The following is a 20,268-nucleotide window of genomic DNA, read 5'->3' as shown; positions in this document are numbered from 1 at the left end:
TTCTGATGCACCCCAACCCCCTCCCTCACACTTTTTTTTAATTTCAGACTGTTTCTCTTAACATTTCACCATTATCTGTTGTCTTTATTATATTTATCTTTATTTTTATTTTTATTTTTATATTATATGCGATACAACACGAGGAGGCCCCTCACCTCCGGACTCAAAATAGCTGCTGAACGGATAGCTCATATGTAAAATTAAATATAACAGGTAACCTTTAAATACCAAAGGTAGTAAAAGGTAAGACACAACACGAATTACTTTTTCTTTCTACACAGTAATGCACTACTAACTCACATTTTATTTCTGTTTTTGAGGGTTCGAAAAAAAAAAAAAAAAAAAAAACAATTCGATCGTAGATCCACATCCTTTCCTGGGTCTAGTCATGGCACAGGTGGCGTATACACTGCTTGAGATAGAGAAGTTTATTGCCAATCTAATCTCGCAAAAGTTGTTATTTCTGTACGCACACCTAAGACGATGGCCTACACCCTTTCCTTCTCTCCAGCAATCTTAGTCTGTCGCTTCATCCCCGCAACTAAGATTGTAACCTAATCCTTAACGGTTACACTGGTCCGTCCGCTTCATCTCGGCAACCAGTGCTCTCCGCTTCATCTCGGCAACCAGTGCTCTAGTCCGTTCGCTTCATCTCGGCAACTAGAGCTGCAACTAGCATTATCAGCTTACTGGTCCGTCCGCGCTTCATCTCGGCAACTAGAACTGTTACTCTGCCTCAGACTCTTACCCAGACCTTCTCTACCTGCGTCAGTGTCCAGGGCTCATCCTCTGGCACGGCCGTTCCTAACTTATAATGAATACGTCTTGTCGTGGGCCTTCTGTAAAGAGATATCAGGCTGGAGAAATCGCCTAAGACAAGATCCAACCCCGACATAACAAATAACATTGACTTTAAATTGGGCTGCTCATAATCCTATAATTATAACATTGAACACATCATGAATACCCATTTATTATTTGTTAGCATTGTATGTAGAAATTAATTATTTCAATGTAATTATTAATATATTATAAAATTAATTATTTCGAATTTGAAATTATATGATTACCCAATGAATAGAAGGCAAAACCATAAAAGAAGAACTGACAATAATTATATATGAGGTTTGCGAAGACGAAATTAAAAAAAAAAGTTCCAGCCCTTGCTACCAACATTAAAACAGTTAGGCTTGTTGCTCTGAAATAAGAATATAAATTAAACAAATGAAAAATGTATGCTAAGTACTTAATTTTGCATAAAAATGATTGGTATTCATCTAAATACCAATACAGCAAACGTTATTTAATATTAACTCTGATTACTGTAAAACAGTAACCACTGTTTGATGATTTTTTTTTCTCAAAATTTTTTGTTTTTCATAAAGAACTAAAAAATATAAAAACTGTAAGATTAATAGTTGACCGATGGTAATAGATTGTAGAAAGTCCAGGTGGCGGTCAATAAAGGTACAAAATAACAGAAAACACTATTTATGAATAAACAATGTTTCATCCCACTACAAGATAAAAAATAACAGAAAACACTATTTATGAATAAACAATGTTTCATCCCACTACAAGATAAAAAATAACAGAAAACACTATTAACAATGTTTCATCCCACTACAAGATAAAAAATAACAGAAAACACTATTTATGAATGAACAATGTTTCATCCCACTACAAGATAAAAAATTGTGAAATATGATTAAAACAATTAGAATATAAATAGAAAGAATGTCAAAAGTTATATATACAAAAGGAACATAGTAAGCTAAAAAAATATAAATATAAATAAAAAAAAATACTAATTAATAACAAGTACAGTAATGAGTGATAGAACTGCTAATGCAAAACTAGAGTAATAGATGGTGGATTAATACTTATTAGGACTAATAGCAGGAGAAGGAATAATTATAGAAAATTTATTTACTTTTAACTCTTTTTGCTTACTGTTTAAGCTTTTTATTTTCACTTCCCTATATAGATGGAAATACACATTTTAATGTTCCTAGAGTCCAAAAAACTAAGTTTTGCATAAAAGTCTGTGTTTTTTTTTTTTTTTTTACAAGGGTTGGTGGAAATCTTCAAAAGAAATAGATAGGTCTGTACCTATCCATAGGTGGGATTTTTACCCACTAAGACCATCTCCCTACACCTGTTCACTCCTCTCCACGGAACCGCCATTAGGCATAACTTCATGAAGGGATATGGCTGAGTGCTGCCTCACTATTTTCTTCATCTTTTAGCTCTCTCAACCTCTTAAGGACGACTCTGGTGAATCTCTTTACTGTATCCTAATGCTGGTCTGAGCGTAGCATATGGTTCACCATGTTTTCTGGTGTGATGCTTCTTCAACATACTCTCCCCAATTTTCTTATTTCTGCCGCAAAGCTAATGCAAGCGAAAAATACGTGCTCTGCTGTTTCCTCAAACAACAGTGATGTGTAACTGGGTTACACAGAAATCCATCTTACTATGCCGGTGACCATACCACAAACCAATGTCAGGTATTAGCCTGCAAGTCCACTTCCCAGAATCTGCAGCCTCCCAACACTATTGCAACTGATCGATGGTTATTTTCAGCTCGTCTTCTCTGGAAACGTGAGGACGTAGTCCATAGTGCCTGCTTCTTTCTTCAACAAGGAGTTCCGCAGGCGGCACTCTAGCTATCACACCACCGCATAGGAAACAGTTTGAAAAGGACTAACTGTCCTTAAAGAAACTCTGAGATAAACCGAAACCATCTGTCTCTTGTATGATTTGGTAACCATCGCTTCTTTCCAAATTGGGGCTGCATATAACATAATGGAGAAGATAAACAGTAGCAAGAAGCCTTCAGCTACTTTCTCTAGGACCTCCAATGTATGACATGAGGTGTGACAAAAAGGATGCTACTTTAGCAGATTTGGTGCTGATATACACTGTGTGAACATTAAACCGGAGACATGCAACAATCATGACCCCTAAGTATTTATGCAAGACTGAGACTGAATTTCATGCCTACCCACCTTGACAGTGATGAACTCTGTTTGCTTCCTGCTAGTGACTAGGAGAACCTCAGTTTTGTGATTAGCAAGCTGTAGGCCTACCGAAGACAGCCAGCCTCGAACCGTGGCAACAGGCTGGTTGGCGATGAAGGTAACTTTGCTGCCACTACCACAGCAACATTATCTGCGAATCCAACAACTGTGGCTCCCTCCGGCATTATCAACTTGAAAATTGCGTTGTATGGTACCCAGTGGGACACCACCAGTCACCTTGCATCTCCTTTGGCAATGTTTGAAAGATAATACAAAATTCTATCTTTGAAATAGTCTGTAAGAACTCTCATAAGATACACTGGCACAGCTATAATCCATAGGGCATCTAGTATACAGGTTCATCTTGCAGTGTTAAAAGCATTCTTAACATCTAGAGTGATGATTGCTGCATAACACTTAGCACCTCTCTTCCACCTTGCTCCTGCAGTTGCTGTATAGGTTATCTAGACTACTAATCCAACAGCATCTACTGTAGTTCACTCTATGAAATCCATATTGAGCCCTCGAGAGGCCAATTACACCCTCTGTGAACTCTTGTAGCCTGAAGGAAAGGATTTAATCAAGTACCTTACCCATAGCATCCGATAAACAATATCTTTACTATAAGCTAGATTTTATTCTCATTGAAATAGTGTGACAGGGCTTCAATGTGCATTTTTTATCATCTAAAATATCTTTAATATTGTTTATTTGAAAAACTAACTATCACACACTTTCAATAGTAATGAAAAATGGATAAATATAAACAATGAAAAGATTTGATAATTAACTTATGGAGATAAGGTGAAAAATATTTGTTTCTGTTTAAAAATACATTTTTAGGCATAAGAGTTGTTATATGTTGGCCATCACTCACCAAATTGTCACCAGCCCTTACCATTTAGGCAATGGCGGCCATCTCGGAAGAACTTGGGGAGATTTATCTATTTTTTATTCGATATAGGCATATCAATGAGCTTTTATTCTTCCATTTTCCATGTTATTTTCTTTTATTATTTTATCAAATATTGAGTTATAAATATTACATAATATTAGAGAGTTAATTACTTTTTCTGTTAATTCAATAGTATTAATGTTAAGGTTTTTATATTTAAGCATCATTATTTTCTACCTCCTTGTTTTATTATTATTTCTTTAATTAGAGAAAGGATCCTTTTGGTTTGTTTATATATTTCATTTTTATACTTCATATTATTAAATTTGTGAATCAACTGGAAAGAATATTTTATTTTCAGTATCATTTTGGTTCTTTGGGTTTTTTTTATTTTATGCTCCTCCATCTATTATCAAATTTGGACCAGTGATTAGACTTGTTTTACTCTTGGGGAGAGGTTGGTAATAAATAAATAGTTTTTATAATTTTGTAAGTTTGTTAACCACTACCCGGACAATCTTCCTGCAAAAAATATAGATGTTTTAATACCTGATTCTTGTTGGAAAAATGTTTACCATTATGTTTATGTTACAAAAGATGCAAATATTGTAAAGTGTTAAACTGATCGAGATCATAGTGATGGTAACATAGTCAGCACTTATTAATGGTATAATCAATGAGTTGATTCCAGCAACCAGGAAACAGGCAACTGAAATTTTATAAAAAAAAAAAAAATTATGTATTAAAATAATTAATTGAAAATATTATTTATTTATTAAATAAACAAAACTTGTATCCTTTTTTTGTCTCAACACTTTTTATTTTTCAACAGTCCAATGTTTTGATAAATGGTTTGTGTATATGGTAGTGATTTTGTGTGGATAATTTTATATAAGAAGAATTAAATATTTATGATTTTAAATTTTAAAAAAAAATAGGTTTTTAACTTATAATTAATGAATGACCTGGACAGAATAGCCTGCATAAGAAATTCTAAATTTAATGTGAGGAAGAAATTATAATTGAAGATGTCCTTGAGGATGGCTAAAATGGCCGAAACGTTGGACTGTTGAAAAATAAAAAGTGTTGAGACAAAAAAGGATACAAGTTTTGATTTATTTAATAAATAATTACCTTGTCTCAAGAAATTGAAATAATATAATTAAAATAATATTTATCATATTTGATAGAAAATAATAAATTAAAGTGGAACTTACTTTATTTCAAGTTGAAACAATACATCTAATATAACAATGTAAAAAAATTATATACTTAAGAAGATGGTCAGTGCTGCGGTCAAAAAGAACTAATAGTTTTTAACTATTTAATATCCGATGTTTTGCCTCACTTTGCAGGGCTAAAAAAATACAAAAAAACTAAGAACATTACAACAATAAGATATAATAAGGAAAATTAAGGTAGGGTAAATATTATGTGAAAAATAAGTAATAAGAAAATTATATTTAAATAAAAGGAAGGAATACATAAAATAGTATTAATATAAAATAAACTTGAATAAACAATGATAAGAAAAAATTATGTAACAATCGTAAGAATAAAAATTAAAAAAATATACTGTTAAAAAAGTACAGCAAACATATATAAAACAAAACAAAAAAAACAGAAACTTTTGTGGGAAAACAAAATTTAAACACACTAACAGACGGAAAATGAATAAGAAAGTCAAGATTAAATAAAGATCGTGAAAGAATAAATATAAATAAAATTAATAATGATGATATTAAATGAGCAAAGAACAAATCAGGACCACCTTCCTGTTCAAAGCGATAGGTGAAACAGACATTGACAATAAATCAGAAGCATGGAGGAGTGGAAGGGAGGTGGCCAGCCGTTTAACGGTTATATTTCTATTTCAAATACATAATACGCAATTTTTTATTCTTATCATTGTTTATTCAAGTTTATATAATATTAATACTATTTCATGTCTTCCTTCCTTTTATTGATAATTTTCTTATAATTTATTTTTTATATAATATTCTTCCTACCTTAATTTACCTTATTGTTGTAATATTCTTAGTTGTTTTTGTATCTTTTTAGCCCTGAAGAAGCCCTGCAAAGTGGGGCGAAACGTCAGACATTAAATAGTTAAAAACTATTTGTTCTTTTTGACCACAAGCCTGACCATATATATAATACTGACTATATATATATATTATATATTATATATCATATATTCTTCTTATATATATATAATTTTTTTTTACATTGTTGTATTAGATTACTTATGAATATTATTTTAAATAAAAATTGTACAAATAATCAATATGAATATATCTATACATTTTTAATCAAACCTTTTGAAGGTTTTCTTAGCTAATGGTTTATTGGATGTAAATATACAATTGAAAAGCTAAACGGAAGAACATGCTATGTGAAATTAAAAAGGAAATTTTACTCAGAAGAATATCTTTTATAAAAGGAATATGGTCCGGGTGCGGTCAAGAAAAACTCAAATAGTAGAAATATACTAATTTAATGAGCCAACGTTTCATGGGGCGAAACGTTGGCTCATTAAATTAGTATATTTCTACTATTTGAGTTTTTCTTGACCGCACCCGGACCATATTCCTTTCATCTTAAGCCCTGAAGAAGCCCTGCAACGTGGGGCGAAACGTTGGCTCATTAAATTAGTATATTTCTACTATTTGAGTTTTTCTTGACCGCACCCGGACCATATTCCTTTCATCTTTACACACGGTCAATCATGGGCTCATTAAATTAGTATATTTCTACTATTTGAGTTTTTCTTGACCGCACCCGGACCATATTCCTTTCATCTTTACACACGGTCAATCAATAATCTTCCAGAATATCTTTTATTTTTATTTTTTATTTTTTTTTTTCGGCCAAGACTCCTATTGGAGTCCTATACTGCCTAACCATGGTTGCGGGTCAAAGTTCTTCATTTTGTGGGACCGCCACGCAATGAAAAAAGTCAACGTCCTAGGCCGGATTCGAACCGGCACCGCCAATAGACATCAAATTGGTAAGACTGTCTCTTGACCACTGAGCTATGGCGGCCCAAGAATATCTTTAAATAATCCTTTCTGCATGGTACCTTGCATTTTTTTTTTTTTTTCTTCAAAAACATAAAACTGAGGTAGTATGAAAAAGTTGAAAAGTAGAATTCCAGCCTTCATAGTAGAAATATAAAATCATTTAATACAGTTAGCTTCCTCTTAGCTCTTCAATTACGGAAAAAAAAAAAAATAGTTTTTTGTGTATATTTGCATAAATATAGAGAGTATTTAGTGAGTTTAATTTGATTCAAACAAGGTGTTTAAGGATCATATCCTCACTTATATATATACCAATAATTTAGTCAGTACAGAAAATAGTGACTTATCATTAATAGTGAACAGTCATACATATTTGAATATGCCAATTGACAAGTAACTAAATTTAATTCATTAATCTGTACAATGAGTAAGTAAAGTTAAGCTCAACCAGAGCCAAGCATAAAAGAAGGGATGAAGTTAGGCAGGCATAGTAATGATTCAAGAAAGAAAAATGAAGCAATGGAAGTAAGATAAATTTAAATACCGATTAGAAACCAATCAAGTTTAAATCTAGCATTCAATCAACATGAAACAATGACCATAGTGACAGCTAAATCAGAATTAATTTATTTAAACATAAAACTTCATTTTGGCAACATTTAATTTCTTTCTTTTGTATCAATCTTTTTCAATTTGTGTAGTTTTATTAAATCTGAGTCAAATGCAATGTTAAGTTAATTATATATCTTTATTCAAATCTATCCATGCAGTCCATTAATCCATTATTCAGTTATTTAAATTCCAATACAGTCCACTTATGTATCATTCATTACATAAACTGCTCTAAATCAATTTTTTTTTATCTTTGGGAATATTTAGTTCCCCCTAAATTACCCTAATCATTAAACACAAGGTTAGGTAAGATATCAAAGTATTAATACTACAAATTAAATAATAAAGTTTGTTATTGCAGTATTTGGGTGTTTTAAACGCATATTCAGTTTTTAATGCAGAATTTTGCACATTTTGGTTTTTTTACAGAACAAAATCCTGTCTCTATTAATAATTATTGTCCTTATACTGTCTGTAAATAAAATTGTCTTCATCAAACAAGTCTTACATTCCATAATCTTCATTCCGATGAAACTGACTAAGAGTAAAAAACATATGTAGCCAATGAAACCACCAAAATAAACCAATATCATTTTTACATAAATCTCCTCATTCTTTAATTGTTCCTAAAAAACAAACAAAAATATAACATAATTAATAATATTTTTAAAATTAATCTAATAATGACATAAATTCAAATTATTTTAAACTTACTGAGGTGAAATTACTTCTCGCCAAGTTACCTTCTTGTAACAGAGAGCAGAGCCCTTCTTCTGGATTCAGATTCGATGAACTGACCAATGAAAATATTTCTGGTATCCATAATCGCAAAATATTGAATCTGGAAATGGTTGTAACATAAATTTCAGATTTATTGATTTTAAATATGTTTTGAAATATTAATCCCGAAACACACAAATTCTTTATATGCTTCCCATATGTAATAGCTAAATTAACCATCAAAAAGAACTTAACATGGATGATAGTAATAGGAAGAAAGTTTGACATTTCATTTTATAAAAGGAAGGTTAACATTGTTATGTGTTTTCAACTACTAAAAGAGTTAAAAACTCATAACAATGATTTACTGGGAAGGATTAAACAAGAGAAAACAAAGGTGTACTTCACAAAGGTGGGATAAGCAGAATAGAACAAAATATACACTAAATTAGATTAACATTGTGGCTGTTTTATAGAGAAAGAGTACTGTCTCTACTCTATTAGCTAATTTTTAAAGCAAGAGATGAGCTCCATGGTTTTTCTTCTCCTTTTCTAAATTCCAGTTCGCAATAATGAAATTAAACCCATTAGTTACTCATATTTAAAAGTATTTAAGTGACAAACCTTTGTCATAGAAATCATTCAATCATCTCTTAAAAACTATTTTTCTTATATAATTAATAGATTTCAGCAACCATGCTGCTATCTGTCGGACACCACTCAAGCTGCCAATTGATCAAGATACATATTGATACATTACCTAGCTGCGCAACGAGAACTATGAAAATCGTCCAAACATTACATATTGAAATTATATTTCTTATAATATTTTGATTGTACAAATTAATAACCAATACAAATACATTATACATTTCATTTTATAATGTAAAATTCTTAAATATTTTATTGGAATCAATAAATATTACAATAGAATTTTCTGATCCACTAAAAGCAAGTGTCTTTTATGTAGCATTTCTTGATGGCATTTAATATCCCAGAGTTAACTTAGCTCAACTTAAAGTACCAGAGTGCGAATTTCTCCTTTAGGAAATTTTTTTCTGTAAGAGGTAGTGAGTAACAGTATTTATAGTGGACCAGTACATTCAAGCACTATATTGGGAAATGTATATTGAATTTTATTTCACTCTGCCTTTTCTAGATCTTTCTTCTTTCCAAAACCTTTTATTCCTTTTTGAGAGGACCTACAGCTAGTTCTCATAGAACTTACAAACCCTTACAATGCCTGCAGGCCCCCTACAGATTGAAATTTCCATCCTTAGAGGACTTACGGCTAGCTCCTGTAAGACTCATCCTGTCCATTCATCTCCTAACCAGCAACCTAAACTGTATGAACACTTATTGTCAAGGTCTTCTTGTATAGAGTTCCTAACAAATTTCATTGGAGTTGGAACCATTAAATCTAACAAAACCACCTCGAGAATTGATGTGGCAGGGGTTACTCAACGGTAATGGTCAATTGGTAACTTGAGCAGTGGCCAACAGATAGTAGTATGGTCACTACAAGAAATACTCACAACCCAAATGCTCCTATATGAATGAGGAATACTATGAATGCTTTATTTATAAAAGGGGGTTTAAAGATTTCCAAGAACTTTGATAAATTAGACCTATCCTTACTTTTCCTGTTAATACCCTTCAGCTTCCTTATCTGAAAACAAAATTATGAATATATTTGCCTTATTTATACATTTGTGAACAATGGTTGAATGATTAAATTTTAAATAAAAATATTATTACATAATATAGCAATAATATCAACTAGAAAACTGATACAGAGGATTTTATTTCAAAAGAAATAGAACACTCTACCAATTACAGAAACGAGATTCATCACTATGAACTGGAAGATCAAAATAAAAATCAATAACGTCATTTAAAAAAAAAAAATTAAAATCTGTACCACAAGAAAGGAAATAATGTTACTTGGCCAGTTGTGCAAGGAAGTGATTTGGTCATAATCAAGATCGACCTCCAGATTTTTACCCTATTAAGGGTACCCAATTTATGAGGTTGGATGGATCCCAGCAGGGCTCCAAAACCCACAGGGTTGACTCATGACTATAGTGTAACAGAAAACAATTTTCTGCCCAGCTGGATTTGAACCTGGGTCCTTGGAGATGGTAGCATTATGCCTTGAATCATCCCTAACCACAGTGCCACCACATTCCCTCAATATATACTCATTATATACAATATAATATACAAAGATTAACAATTCTATACAGATGGTAGCGAAAACAATGATCAAGTTGGTTGTTCAAGATTTATTGAAAAAGACTTAATGATACAATTAATGTTAAATTTTGATTATAAAAAGTTTCCAATATTTATAAAATATAATTTATATCCTCATTATAAATAATAATATTTTTTTATTTATCCTGGGACTAACCCTTTTAAAATAATATTGCAAAAATATTTGATGGGCTATAGAGTCTTAGAGTTACAAATGAAAGATGAAAAAACAAAATAATTAATACATAATAATAAATGGCAAATCATAATAAAGTGAGTTTTAAGTATTTAAATAGAAAAAAAAATAAGCTTATAACGTAAGAATATACATATATAAAAATAAATATATTAGTAGATATAAATAATTTAGGGAAAAAAATTAGAGAGCAATACTAATTAAAATTATAAATATTTACAGACTTAAAACAGCAGTTTTAATAAAGTCTATAGGTAAATAAGAAAAATCTATTTTTATTCTACAGGAACTGGAAAGATACATGGAAATAAGAATGGAATTCAATAGGGAAGAGGATCTATAAAAAGCTGTGGTTAACTGGGCAGTTGTATATAAGTCTGAAGATTGGGAACGGATATTGTGGGAATGAACAAAGGATTTAGAATTTAAGATCTGAGAATGCATGATTTACAGCGAGATTGGATAATTTGGTAGAAAGAGGATGCCAGGAAATATTAAGGAGTACTAAAGCCACTTCAACTCCTCATAAAAATGGGAGACGAAGGAAACCCTGGGGAACACAAAAATTAATTGTACCAGGCATTTTACTAATCATTTTAGTTTTACTAAGGAAGAAACTTGAAGTCTATGGGCTTCAAAAGGCAAAGGTAATTTTTTTTATAAAGGATAAAAATAAATAGCCACTATCCTCTTTTATTTGAACCATTTTTTTTTATTTAATGACACAATAAAGAGTTTTGAATAGTTAGTCTAGCAAAAGTATATTGCCATTTCTATATATTATTTTACTTATCAGTTATTGAATCTTTGCATCTTCCAATCTTTTCTATCACAGGCGGTCACCCACCATATCCTAATTTCGAGAGTTCTTGCACCGTCACTCACTCTATCTATCCTTTTCTTGCAACTTGGCACTACACAGAGTACAGCAGGATTGGGATAGTGCACTATGCTTATGCATGGCACTATTACCAATAATCTACTCTTTACGATTTATTCATTGGGGAGGGAAACCATTTAATTTTTTTTTTTTTGGGTGGGAAAATTAATTAATTATTGGGGAACATATTTTTTACAAATTTACACCATGGTGCAGTTCAGTGCTCAGGTGAGAGCCTTAAGATGAGGCTAGATCTTACCTATCTTCATCTATCTGGTAGGTCTAGTCCATCTGCTCTCAATCTACATCTGCTTCTTCACCTTTATCTTCTTCTCCCGGTGGCTTGCCAAACCCCTAAGCTCTTCACAACGTCAAGTGCATCAGGCCCGTCACCTCCTTCCACCGATGGATGAACTCTCTGAAGAAGGTATATTTCTTTTTGTCCATCAGATGGGGAAAGTCAGACTTGATGGTACAATCCAACTCTGCTGTTCTAATAAATCCATAAATGGGGAACTGGGGGATCGATGTTCTCTCACTCCAATTGTCCATTTCAGCTTTGGCCTTTGGACTTTTGTTTTTCTATCCGGTACAATGCAGAGCAGCTTCTTTAAGGTTCAGGTCTCATCAAGGCCTATACATCTGACTCTTGCTTCTTGCTATCTAGATACGCTTCATCACATCTGTCTCCTTATATAGGTTGGCCAAATCTTGATGATGTCTTACTCACCATTTATAATCCATCTTGACTGTGCAATATATCTTTCAAAATACCTTCCTTACAAAAATTAATTGTTTTTCTAACTGGTCCTCATCATTGCGCATATTTCACAACTAGTCAAATATCAATTTATATAGAGGCACATTAGTTAATAATGGTAGTGAATAGCTTCTCATATTCTGTATGTGACCAATCTTATTTTCATTAATAAGATTTAAATAATTATATTAGATTTAATTGTACAGAAGAAATAATTGTTATCTAAATTAAAATGCTTACCGGATAATCATTACGGGGTTTGCGAGTGTTGATAGAATATATAGTGCGGCAGACTTTGAGGGCCTCTTCATGATTCCCTTTTTCAGCCATGAATTTCGGCGATTCAACAAAAAAGATACAACCTATGCCACTGATAAGTGAAGGTAAAGAAGAGGCCATCTGAAAGAGCTGCCATGATTTGAAGGGAATTTGACTGGGTACTTTCATTGGGATTAGCAACATTGCAAGACCTATTTGATAAAACAAAAAAATTTTTATATCAATTTGTTTTGTTTTAATTTATTTGAGAGCCAGTTACTATATTTATTTATGGATGATTGAAGACTCAAGTTGAAAGGTGCGCCTGTCTTGTAGCAGAGTAATGTGTGAGGAGGAAATTGAGTATGGCCACAAACAAAACCCAAGCCATACTCATAAGAGGCTCCACGGTTAGGCCTTACCAATTAATTGGGATATTCGAGGACAAAGAGTGAGACCAGGTGATGAGCCTTATCATAGCATTAAGATAAGAAGAAATGTTGACATTACAACTGACCTGGAATATCTGAGAAATGGAGGAAACCTGTCAATAAATGGATTGTGCAGAATAGGCTGTGGCCTCAGGTATCCCGCTAAAATGAATATGTACAGAGGCAAGGTTATTAGGTAAGCATCCCCTACCTTGAGCTGGAAAGATAAGACTGGCTCTACTGATGGTCACAAAGACCTACAGAACAGTGTTCCATGGAGTGGTGTAGGTGTTGACAGGAGAAATGACCCTGGATGTAATCCTCAGGGAGGATGATGTTAAGTATGAAGTGAAAATAGTCAGCCAGCACTGCTGATGGGACCCCGAAAGAGGATCATTAAGATCTGATTCTATGGTGGAAGATATGAGTGGACTAGATAGGAGAGTGAAATGGCCATTAAGTGGAGAGCCAGCAGGGCATAACACTTGGAAAGTTCTTTCCCACGGTCCATTCAAGATTGAAGACTGGATGAGTCCTCTTAGACTAATGGGTCTTACAGTTCCTGACATGTCACAGAGGATTCTACAATAAGTTGCAAAGCTTTGGAAAGTAGATTAACCCCTGGATCCTCAGATGTGAAGTGGAACACATAGTGTTAGATTATATTGTCATGAAACGACACTGAGCCAGGTTGTCGAGAAAGACCATGATGTTTGTTGTCATCAAGTCGGACTTCCCCCTTCTGAAGCAAGAAGAGAACTATCCCTGAACAAGGGATTTCATCCATTCATCCTAAATGAAAGTAATAAAGACTGAAGTAAAATATAATAGCAGATACAGTACATATTTTACCATACTAACCTGTCAAGAAGATCAGACCTATAGCACAATACATCCCCATTGACAAGACAGCTATGTTTCTCCACTTCTTCAGAAAAACCTCAGAGAGATAGGCAGCAAAAATTGAAGATGGCCCACAGTATCTGTAAAACAATTTATAATCATTATTTAATTATCATTCTGAAATTAGTTACATGAATTTTATGGGAAATTCAATTTTTTTTTTTTTTTAAGGGTGTTTTTAAATGATCACAAAGAAAATTGATAATAATTTCACAACTATCTTTAATCCAAAATGTTAGATATGGATGGGGACATTATGAATAACAAAAAAACTCTTCAACTTTATGTATTATAGATTATATATCTATAAGACAATAAATAAATAAGGTTATTATTATGCATACAATACGAACATGAATCCAGAAAGAAACTTGAAGACTATCATCAATGAAAGGATTGGAAATACTCCTGCTAGAACGTTCAAAGTGCCACTTAAAAGGAATCCTATAATCATCAGTTTTTTCCTACCGAAAGTATCTGATATGGAGCCCCAAAAGAATCCAGATATCATCATACCTTAAAGTAAAGTGGAACAGACAATAATCATTTATATTACAACAAATCTAAAATTTAGAAGTGAAAATAATAATTTATTAATAAGTAATTCCATTCTTCTACAGAAATAATGAATACCCATTTCAAGATTTATAATGCAGAACCTCCATGACCAAAACATAATTTTGTGAAAATAAGTTTTTTTATAATATATGAAAATTAGATTGGTTTAATGTGGAACAAGTTCTTTCCCTAATATTTTTGATTGATGTCATAAATTACATAACTACAATAAATTTGTTTTTATTAAATTTTACCTGCAAAACATGCTGATTGAAGCATAGCTTTATCTTTTGGAGTAAGGCCTAAGTCATTGGATGCAGCAGGGATCACATAGGACATAGATCCTGTTTCAAACGCAGCTGTAATTGAAGCAGGGAAAGACAGAAGCAATAAGGCAATGTTGTATATTCCGAAACCTAGAATTACATGAACTTTATGAAAAACCCAAAAGTATACTTACAACTAAAATGAAAAAAAAAAATTCACAAAGTATACCCATCAAGTCATCCCACAAGGAGGAGGCACAAACAAAAGCCGATGTGACTCTTTCCAATGTGACTTCAAGGCGATCAACACTTAAATGCTCAGTTGGGTTATTTTGTTAATTGAATTGGACGAATGTGGGCAGTTAATGGTTAACAGTGCACACGCCTATATCTATAAAGCACATTGTACTTTCTGGGATCCACTAATGCATGGACAAACTAATCCTGTAGCTTCTCCTTCTCCCTTTCAATAAAGATCCTGAGAACCTAGATTCTTTGAACTTGCATCACATTTCCTTTTCCAGATCCTCTCTTAGAGCAGTTTTAGACAGTCAGCAGGACCATATCTCACATATACTGTGCGTGTTGTGCCGTCAGTATTTTTGACTTCCAGAAATGGCAAACAAATCTGTTTTCAATTTAAATAATCCGAAAGATTTGGAGTCTGTGTGTAATATTGTTTGTAGTAACTATGATAATACTCATGCTACTCAATTTTCGGATGATTCTGAACGTTAATTGAAATAAATGTTAATTTGAGTCTGATGAGGATGATATTCAAGTTTCTAATCATGAAAATGATTCTGATGATGCCTTTTTTATTGGTAAGTAGACTAATAAATTACATAAAATGGCACAAATTAACTTTAAATTGAAATCTGATAAGAAATATTTTTCTTAGGAAAAGACGGAACAGAAAACCACCTCCCAAAAACTCACAAACTAGGTCCCATAATTTACTCATGCATTTACTCGGTGTTATGGGTTTAGCGAAAAATCGCAAAACGCCAATAGAATGTTGGGAATACTTTCTCAATAAACAAATTTTAAATTTAATTGTAAAACATACAAATGAATATATTGACACAATAAAAGAAAAATTCAGCCATATTTTGATGGCCTTTATAGAAGTAGGAGGCAAAATAATTAAGGACGCAATAGAGTTCCCTATGTAACTGATCTAGCCCGAACCAGATATCACTCCTTCCATTATAAACTCCCTAACCACTCAAACCCCTAGTTTCTAACCTTGCATCCTCTTCCATTCCTGACAACCCTCCGAGGCGCCTGAAAAGAAGAAGGCCACGAGACCAGCTAATGTAAAATGTCATTAGAGTGCTACAAATGGGTAGTTGCTCTACACGCCTGTATTACTCCATTTTAACTAAGATCAAATTTACTGAATGTATTATGTAATATACAGTTGTAAATTTCAATAAAGATATTAAAAAAAAAAAAAGAAAAGAAAAGGACGCATTAATTTACACCTCAACCAACATCATCTTAGAAAACCGAAGAAACTGTTGCCGACAAAAAAAAAGGAAACGTTGTTCTCGATGCCTTTCAGACAAGAGGACAAGACTTACTATAATGAATATGCGTGCAACATTTAAATTTTATTTGTGGAGAATGTACCACAAACTAATAATAGTATAAAACGTTTTAGCTACTTTTTTAAAAAACTATTTTACCTGAATTGTTTAAACTCTTAATTTAATACTCTGTTATTACAATTGTAAAGGATACATAAATATTAAACCACTTCTTGCATTGTTAGTATCTGAGAGGAATTGCGTGTGCTTGTGTAACTCTAAATAGAGCCCCAGGGTTAAGGGACAAGTTAGTCGGAATGAAATTCAAACCAAAGATGCCCGTTCAGATTGATCCAGTAAGGTTAGAACTTAAGAATTACGATGAAAATTCTGAAAGCAGGGAATTCAAAATTATAAAATGAGAGTGCTTCATTCATATCCCGCGTTTCATTTTTTCTTACAGGCTAATACGAAAATAATGGCCAAACTTGTATATTTATTAAGAATTGATAGAGGAGTAGTACAAGATCTTCACTTACTCGATATCCCATCCACCTCTTATACAAATAAGCATCGATCTGATTGATAGTGTTGGTCCTTTAGAAACAGTCATCATTCAAAAGCAAGACAGATGTTACTGACTTGAATCAAGAACCCTAAACTATCTGCAATAAACAAGTCCTACATAGTACAAGAGCCCTAGCGGAGAAAAAAGGCAGTTATTTCACCCCAATTTTTGATTACTTTAATGAAAACTAGGTATAAAACTTTATACTTTAATTAAAATTACTAGTCAAAATTGATGAGTCTTCCTAGTTAGGGGGGGGAAAAAATAGCGGCTGTTTCAAAACTAGCTTTAATTTGAGTGCTAATAGACATATGTACGTCACATAGTTCCTGAGATATAGATTTATAAAAATAAATTAACTAACTACTGATATTTCAGTACATTTTCATCAAATGTTGCTTTTTTTTTTTTATTTATTTAAGTGTTTCGACCACTCGGGCCATTTACCCTTGATTTACAAATTCGATTACAATTGGCATGTTCATACAGTAGAAATACAAATACAGTTGAAATTACAAAGTGAGAAATTTACATACATACATGACATCCAAAGACAGTTGAAATTACAAAGTGAGAAATTTACATACATACATGACATACAAAGATAGTTGAAATTACAAAGTGAAAAATTTACATACATACATGACATACAAACACAGTTGAAATTACAAAATGGGAAATTTACAATCACAATTACCATTACATGTTAACAATTACAATTTACACTTCACAAATTTATTACTGTTGTGGAGTCTTCTCTGATCATTTCCTGTACACATGAAGAGAATCGGTGAAACTCCAGAGCAACCCAGTAGGAATGTGCCCAACAGCGAGATCACTTCAGCAGCAGCGACACATCGGTGCATCCTCCCTTCTTCATGAGATGACAGTGAGTGAGTCGAGTAGGGCCTATCCGAAGACGGGTTAAGCTACAGAGATGGCAGATTCATGTTTCCGGCTGGATTTGATTAAATTTTATGATAGAACTTGGAATGATGTATAAACTTAAAAAGTCTATCTATGGTAAGTTTGTTATCTTGCAAGATGGAATGGAGATCATCAGGTATATTATATAAAGATTTGAGGGTGTTATAAGCTCGGCATTCTGTCAGAATGTGTTTGACTGTAAGTTCTGTTCCGCAAGTTTGGCATAATGGTGGAGGATCGCGGGCCATAAGGTAACCGTGGGTCAGGCGCGTGTGACCTATTCGAAGGCGCCTCCTCTTTGCGCACATCTCTAGTTGATGAAATCCAAGGGGAGACGTCCCTTTGTTTATAAATGTTGCTTTTTAAAAGGCTATATCTCGAGAACTATTGGATGTAAGTAGCTCGATTGGGGCTAATATTTCAGCAAATTTACTCTTCTTTAAATAACGTTCTTTTAGATTTTCTATTGTTGTTGTTATTTTTTAAGATATAGCACTCCGAATAAAAATAATGTTTTTTTAAGGTCTTGAAACAGCCGCCATTTTTTCTTCCCCCTTCCTATACTTGGCAGACTCATCAATTTTGCCTAGTAATTATACATAGTTTTCATTAAAGTAATAAAAAATCGGGGTGAAATAACAGCTTTTTTTTCTTCCCGGCTCGTGCACTAACAGGACTTGCTTTTGGTTCTTACTGGGAAGCCTCACTCTAGCCTACAGTAATAAAGGGAATAAATAATAAGTCCTACAGGAGTTAGGTGTAGACCCTTAAGAAAAGGTTTAGGACAGAGAAGCTAATTAGTAGGAATTAGCTTATCGAATATGACTGTTAACTATTTACCAAGAAGTAACAATGATTTTTTCTTTTCAGAACCTCTTAATCTAAAATAAACGAGAGAAATTATAATACTTGTACAGATAAATGTATGACATTTCGATATATGTAGCTTCTTTTATTGTAGCGAAACCACATTTTTATCAGTTTGGATTGTTTTGTGCGATGGGCTGCATCAAAATATCGTAGAGTAGCTCTGAACATTTAAGGTTGTCTTTGGTTTTTCTTACCCTCTTTGACATGAAAATAGGTAAATTATACATACATATAAATAGGTATGGTTATATGAATAAATGGTACATAGGAAATTTCTTGGATAGCCTTTTGGCATTTTAAGGTTGAGGTTGTCTTTACTCATTTGGTACCGAAGAGATGTTACTCTGTGGTAATCAATATGCTAAAAATGCGAAGGCCAGTATGAGGCACTGTCTGTAGGAAGTTACTTTGTTGTGTATCGGTATGTTCTTTTGTTTGTATTTATTGGAATAATATTTACATGGTTTATAAATGATAATATGAAATTATTTACGATTAAATTAATAACAAAGTAAAATTACACAGTTTTTGAAAAATCGTGAGTAACGCTCTCTAGTAGGGCAGTGAAGAAGGTGTTATGCCGGCGAATCGCGGCGGTATGCCTTTCGACCAGTTAAAAGTGCGTCAACACATTTGGTATAATAGTGTGTGGATGAGATAATTGTATTAGTTGATAAAACCTTGTCTGAATTTGTTCTTGTGTCTTTTTTTTTTTTTTTTTTTTTATAAAATGAAATGTTATTATAATATTGAAACATTGAATGTTTGTTTACCAACATTTTGGATTGGAGGCAAACATATGGCTCCGGCATAAGGTTTAGCTAAAAATCAATAATTGTTATGGGTCGTAAACTTTTTTCTTGGATGTATATTTTCAAAAGTCTTCAGGCAAAAATTGAATCAGGAATAATTCTAATCTTTAAGAGATTTGAGAATTTAATAGGAGAAAATGGAGGCCATATTTTAACAGCTGATCAGTAATACAGAAACTATATTTTTTTATAAGCAAATAATTTGAAATAATTCAGTTTATTTGCCTTTCTTGATATCCTTTTTTAGGTGATATTTAATCATAATAATGTTTCTATTTTTATTTTATGAATTTTAATAGCCATAAAAACTCACCACATTTTGTTAAGGCCGTTTCTAAATCTGCTTCATCATCGCTACTACTTGATTCTGAAACAAAAGATAAATTTCTTATTAGGTTTTAAGAATTATTACTTCAGGCTAATTGTATCTAGATTAATAAAAAAAAATAATTATATTACTAATACATTTAGTATCAAGTACCAGTATCTAGTATTAACATCTGAGAATTATTTAGTATGATTATCTAACATTGTAATAAAAATAAACTATGACAGTCTATGGTTTGTAAACCATCCTGTACCACAGAGGAAGCTAGAATATAAATGAGTAGCTTCGTAGAGGAGTGATAACACTTAAGGACAGTTCATGGTGCTGAGAAACACCAGTTTTATTATTTATATGAATTTTTATTGTTCTTTAAACAGGAGAATATTGATTTTGTACTTTTATGTAAGTAGTTAGTAATGTAATATTTCAATGTAATTCTAGCCATCAACA

General features: G+C 32.5%; 1 protein-coding gene across 5 annotated transcripts in view; it reads right to left on the bottom strand.

The window, feature by feature from the left end:
- Positions 1-19,910, bottom strand: part of LOC106681845 (synaptic vesicle glycoprotein 2C) — a 21,991-nt gene extending 2,081 nt beyond the window's left edge. The window contains exons 1-10 of one of the 5 annotated variants that reach the window (XM_067046244.1): positions 19,804-19,910; positions 14,770-14,931; positions 14,302-14,473; positions 13,916-14,037; positions 12,606-12,835; positions 9,809-9,942; positions 8,268-8,394; positions 8,062-8,179; positions 4,468-4,627; positions 1,071-1,198 (exon numbers count right to left, since the gene is read on the bottom strand). In XM_067046244.1, the coding sequence (XP_066902345.1) occupies positions 1,071-1,198; positions 4,468-4,627; positions 8,062-8,179; positions 8,268-8,394; positions 9,809-9,942; positions 12,606-12,835; positions 13,916-14,037; positions 14,302-14,473; positions 14,770-14,854 (1,276 nt within the window). In that variant the 5' untranslated portion in view covers positions 14,855-14,931; positions 19,804-19,910. Of the gene's footprint in view, positions 1-1,070; positions 1,199-4,467; positions 4,628-8,061; positions 8,180-8,267; positions 8,395-9,808; positions 9,943-12,605; positions 12,836-13,915; positions 14,038-14,301; positions 14,474-14,769; positions 14,932-16,472; positions 16,573-19,803 lie in introns of those variants that run through there. The other 4 variants (XM_014422382.2, XM_067046245.1, XM_067046246.1 and 1 more) reach the window with 4 other exon arrangements.
- Positions 19,911-20,268: the final 358 nt, after the last annotated feature.

This window comes from Halyomorpha halys, unplaced genomic scaffold (genome assembly GCF_000696795.3).
Source record: "Halyomorpha halys isolate HHAL.00 unplaced genomic scaffold, Hhal_1.1 Scaffold370.1, whole genome shotgun sequence".
NCBI classification, from domain to species: Eukaryota; Metazoa; Arthropoda; class Insecta; order Hemiptera; family Pentatomidae; genus Halyomorpha; species Halyomorpha halys.
This window is presented reverse-complemented; position numbering and strand designations above follow the sequence as displayed.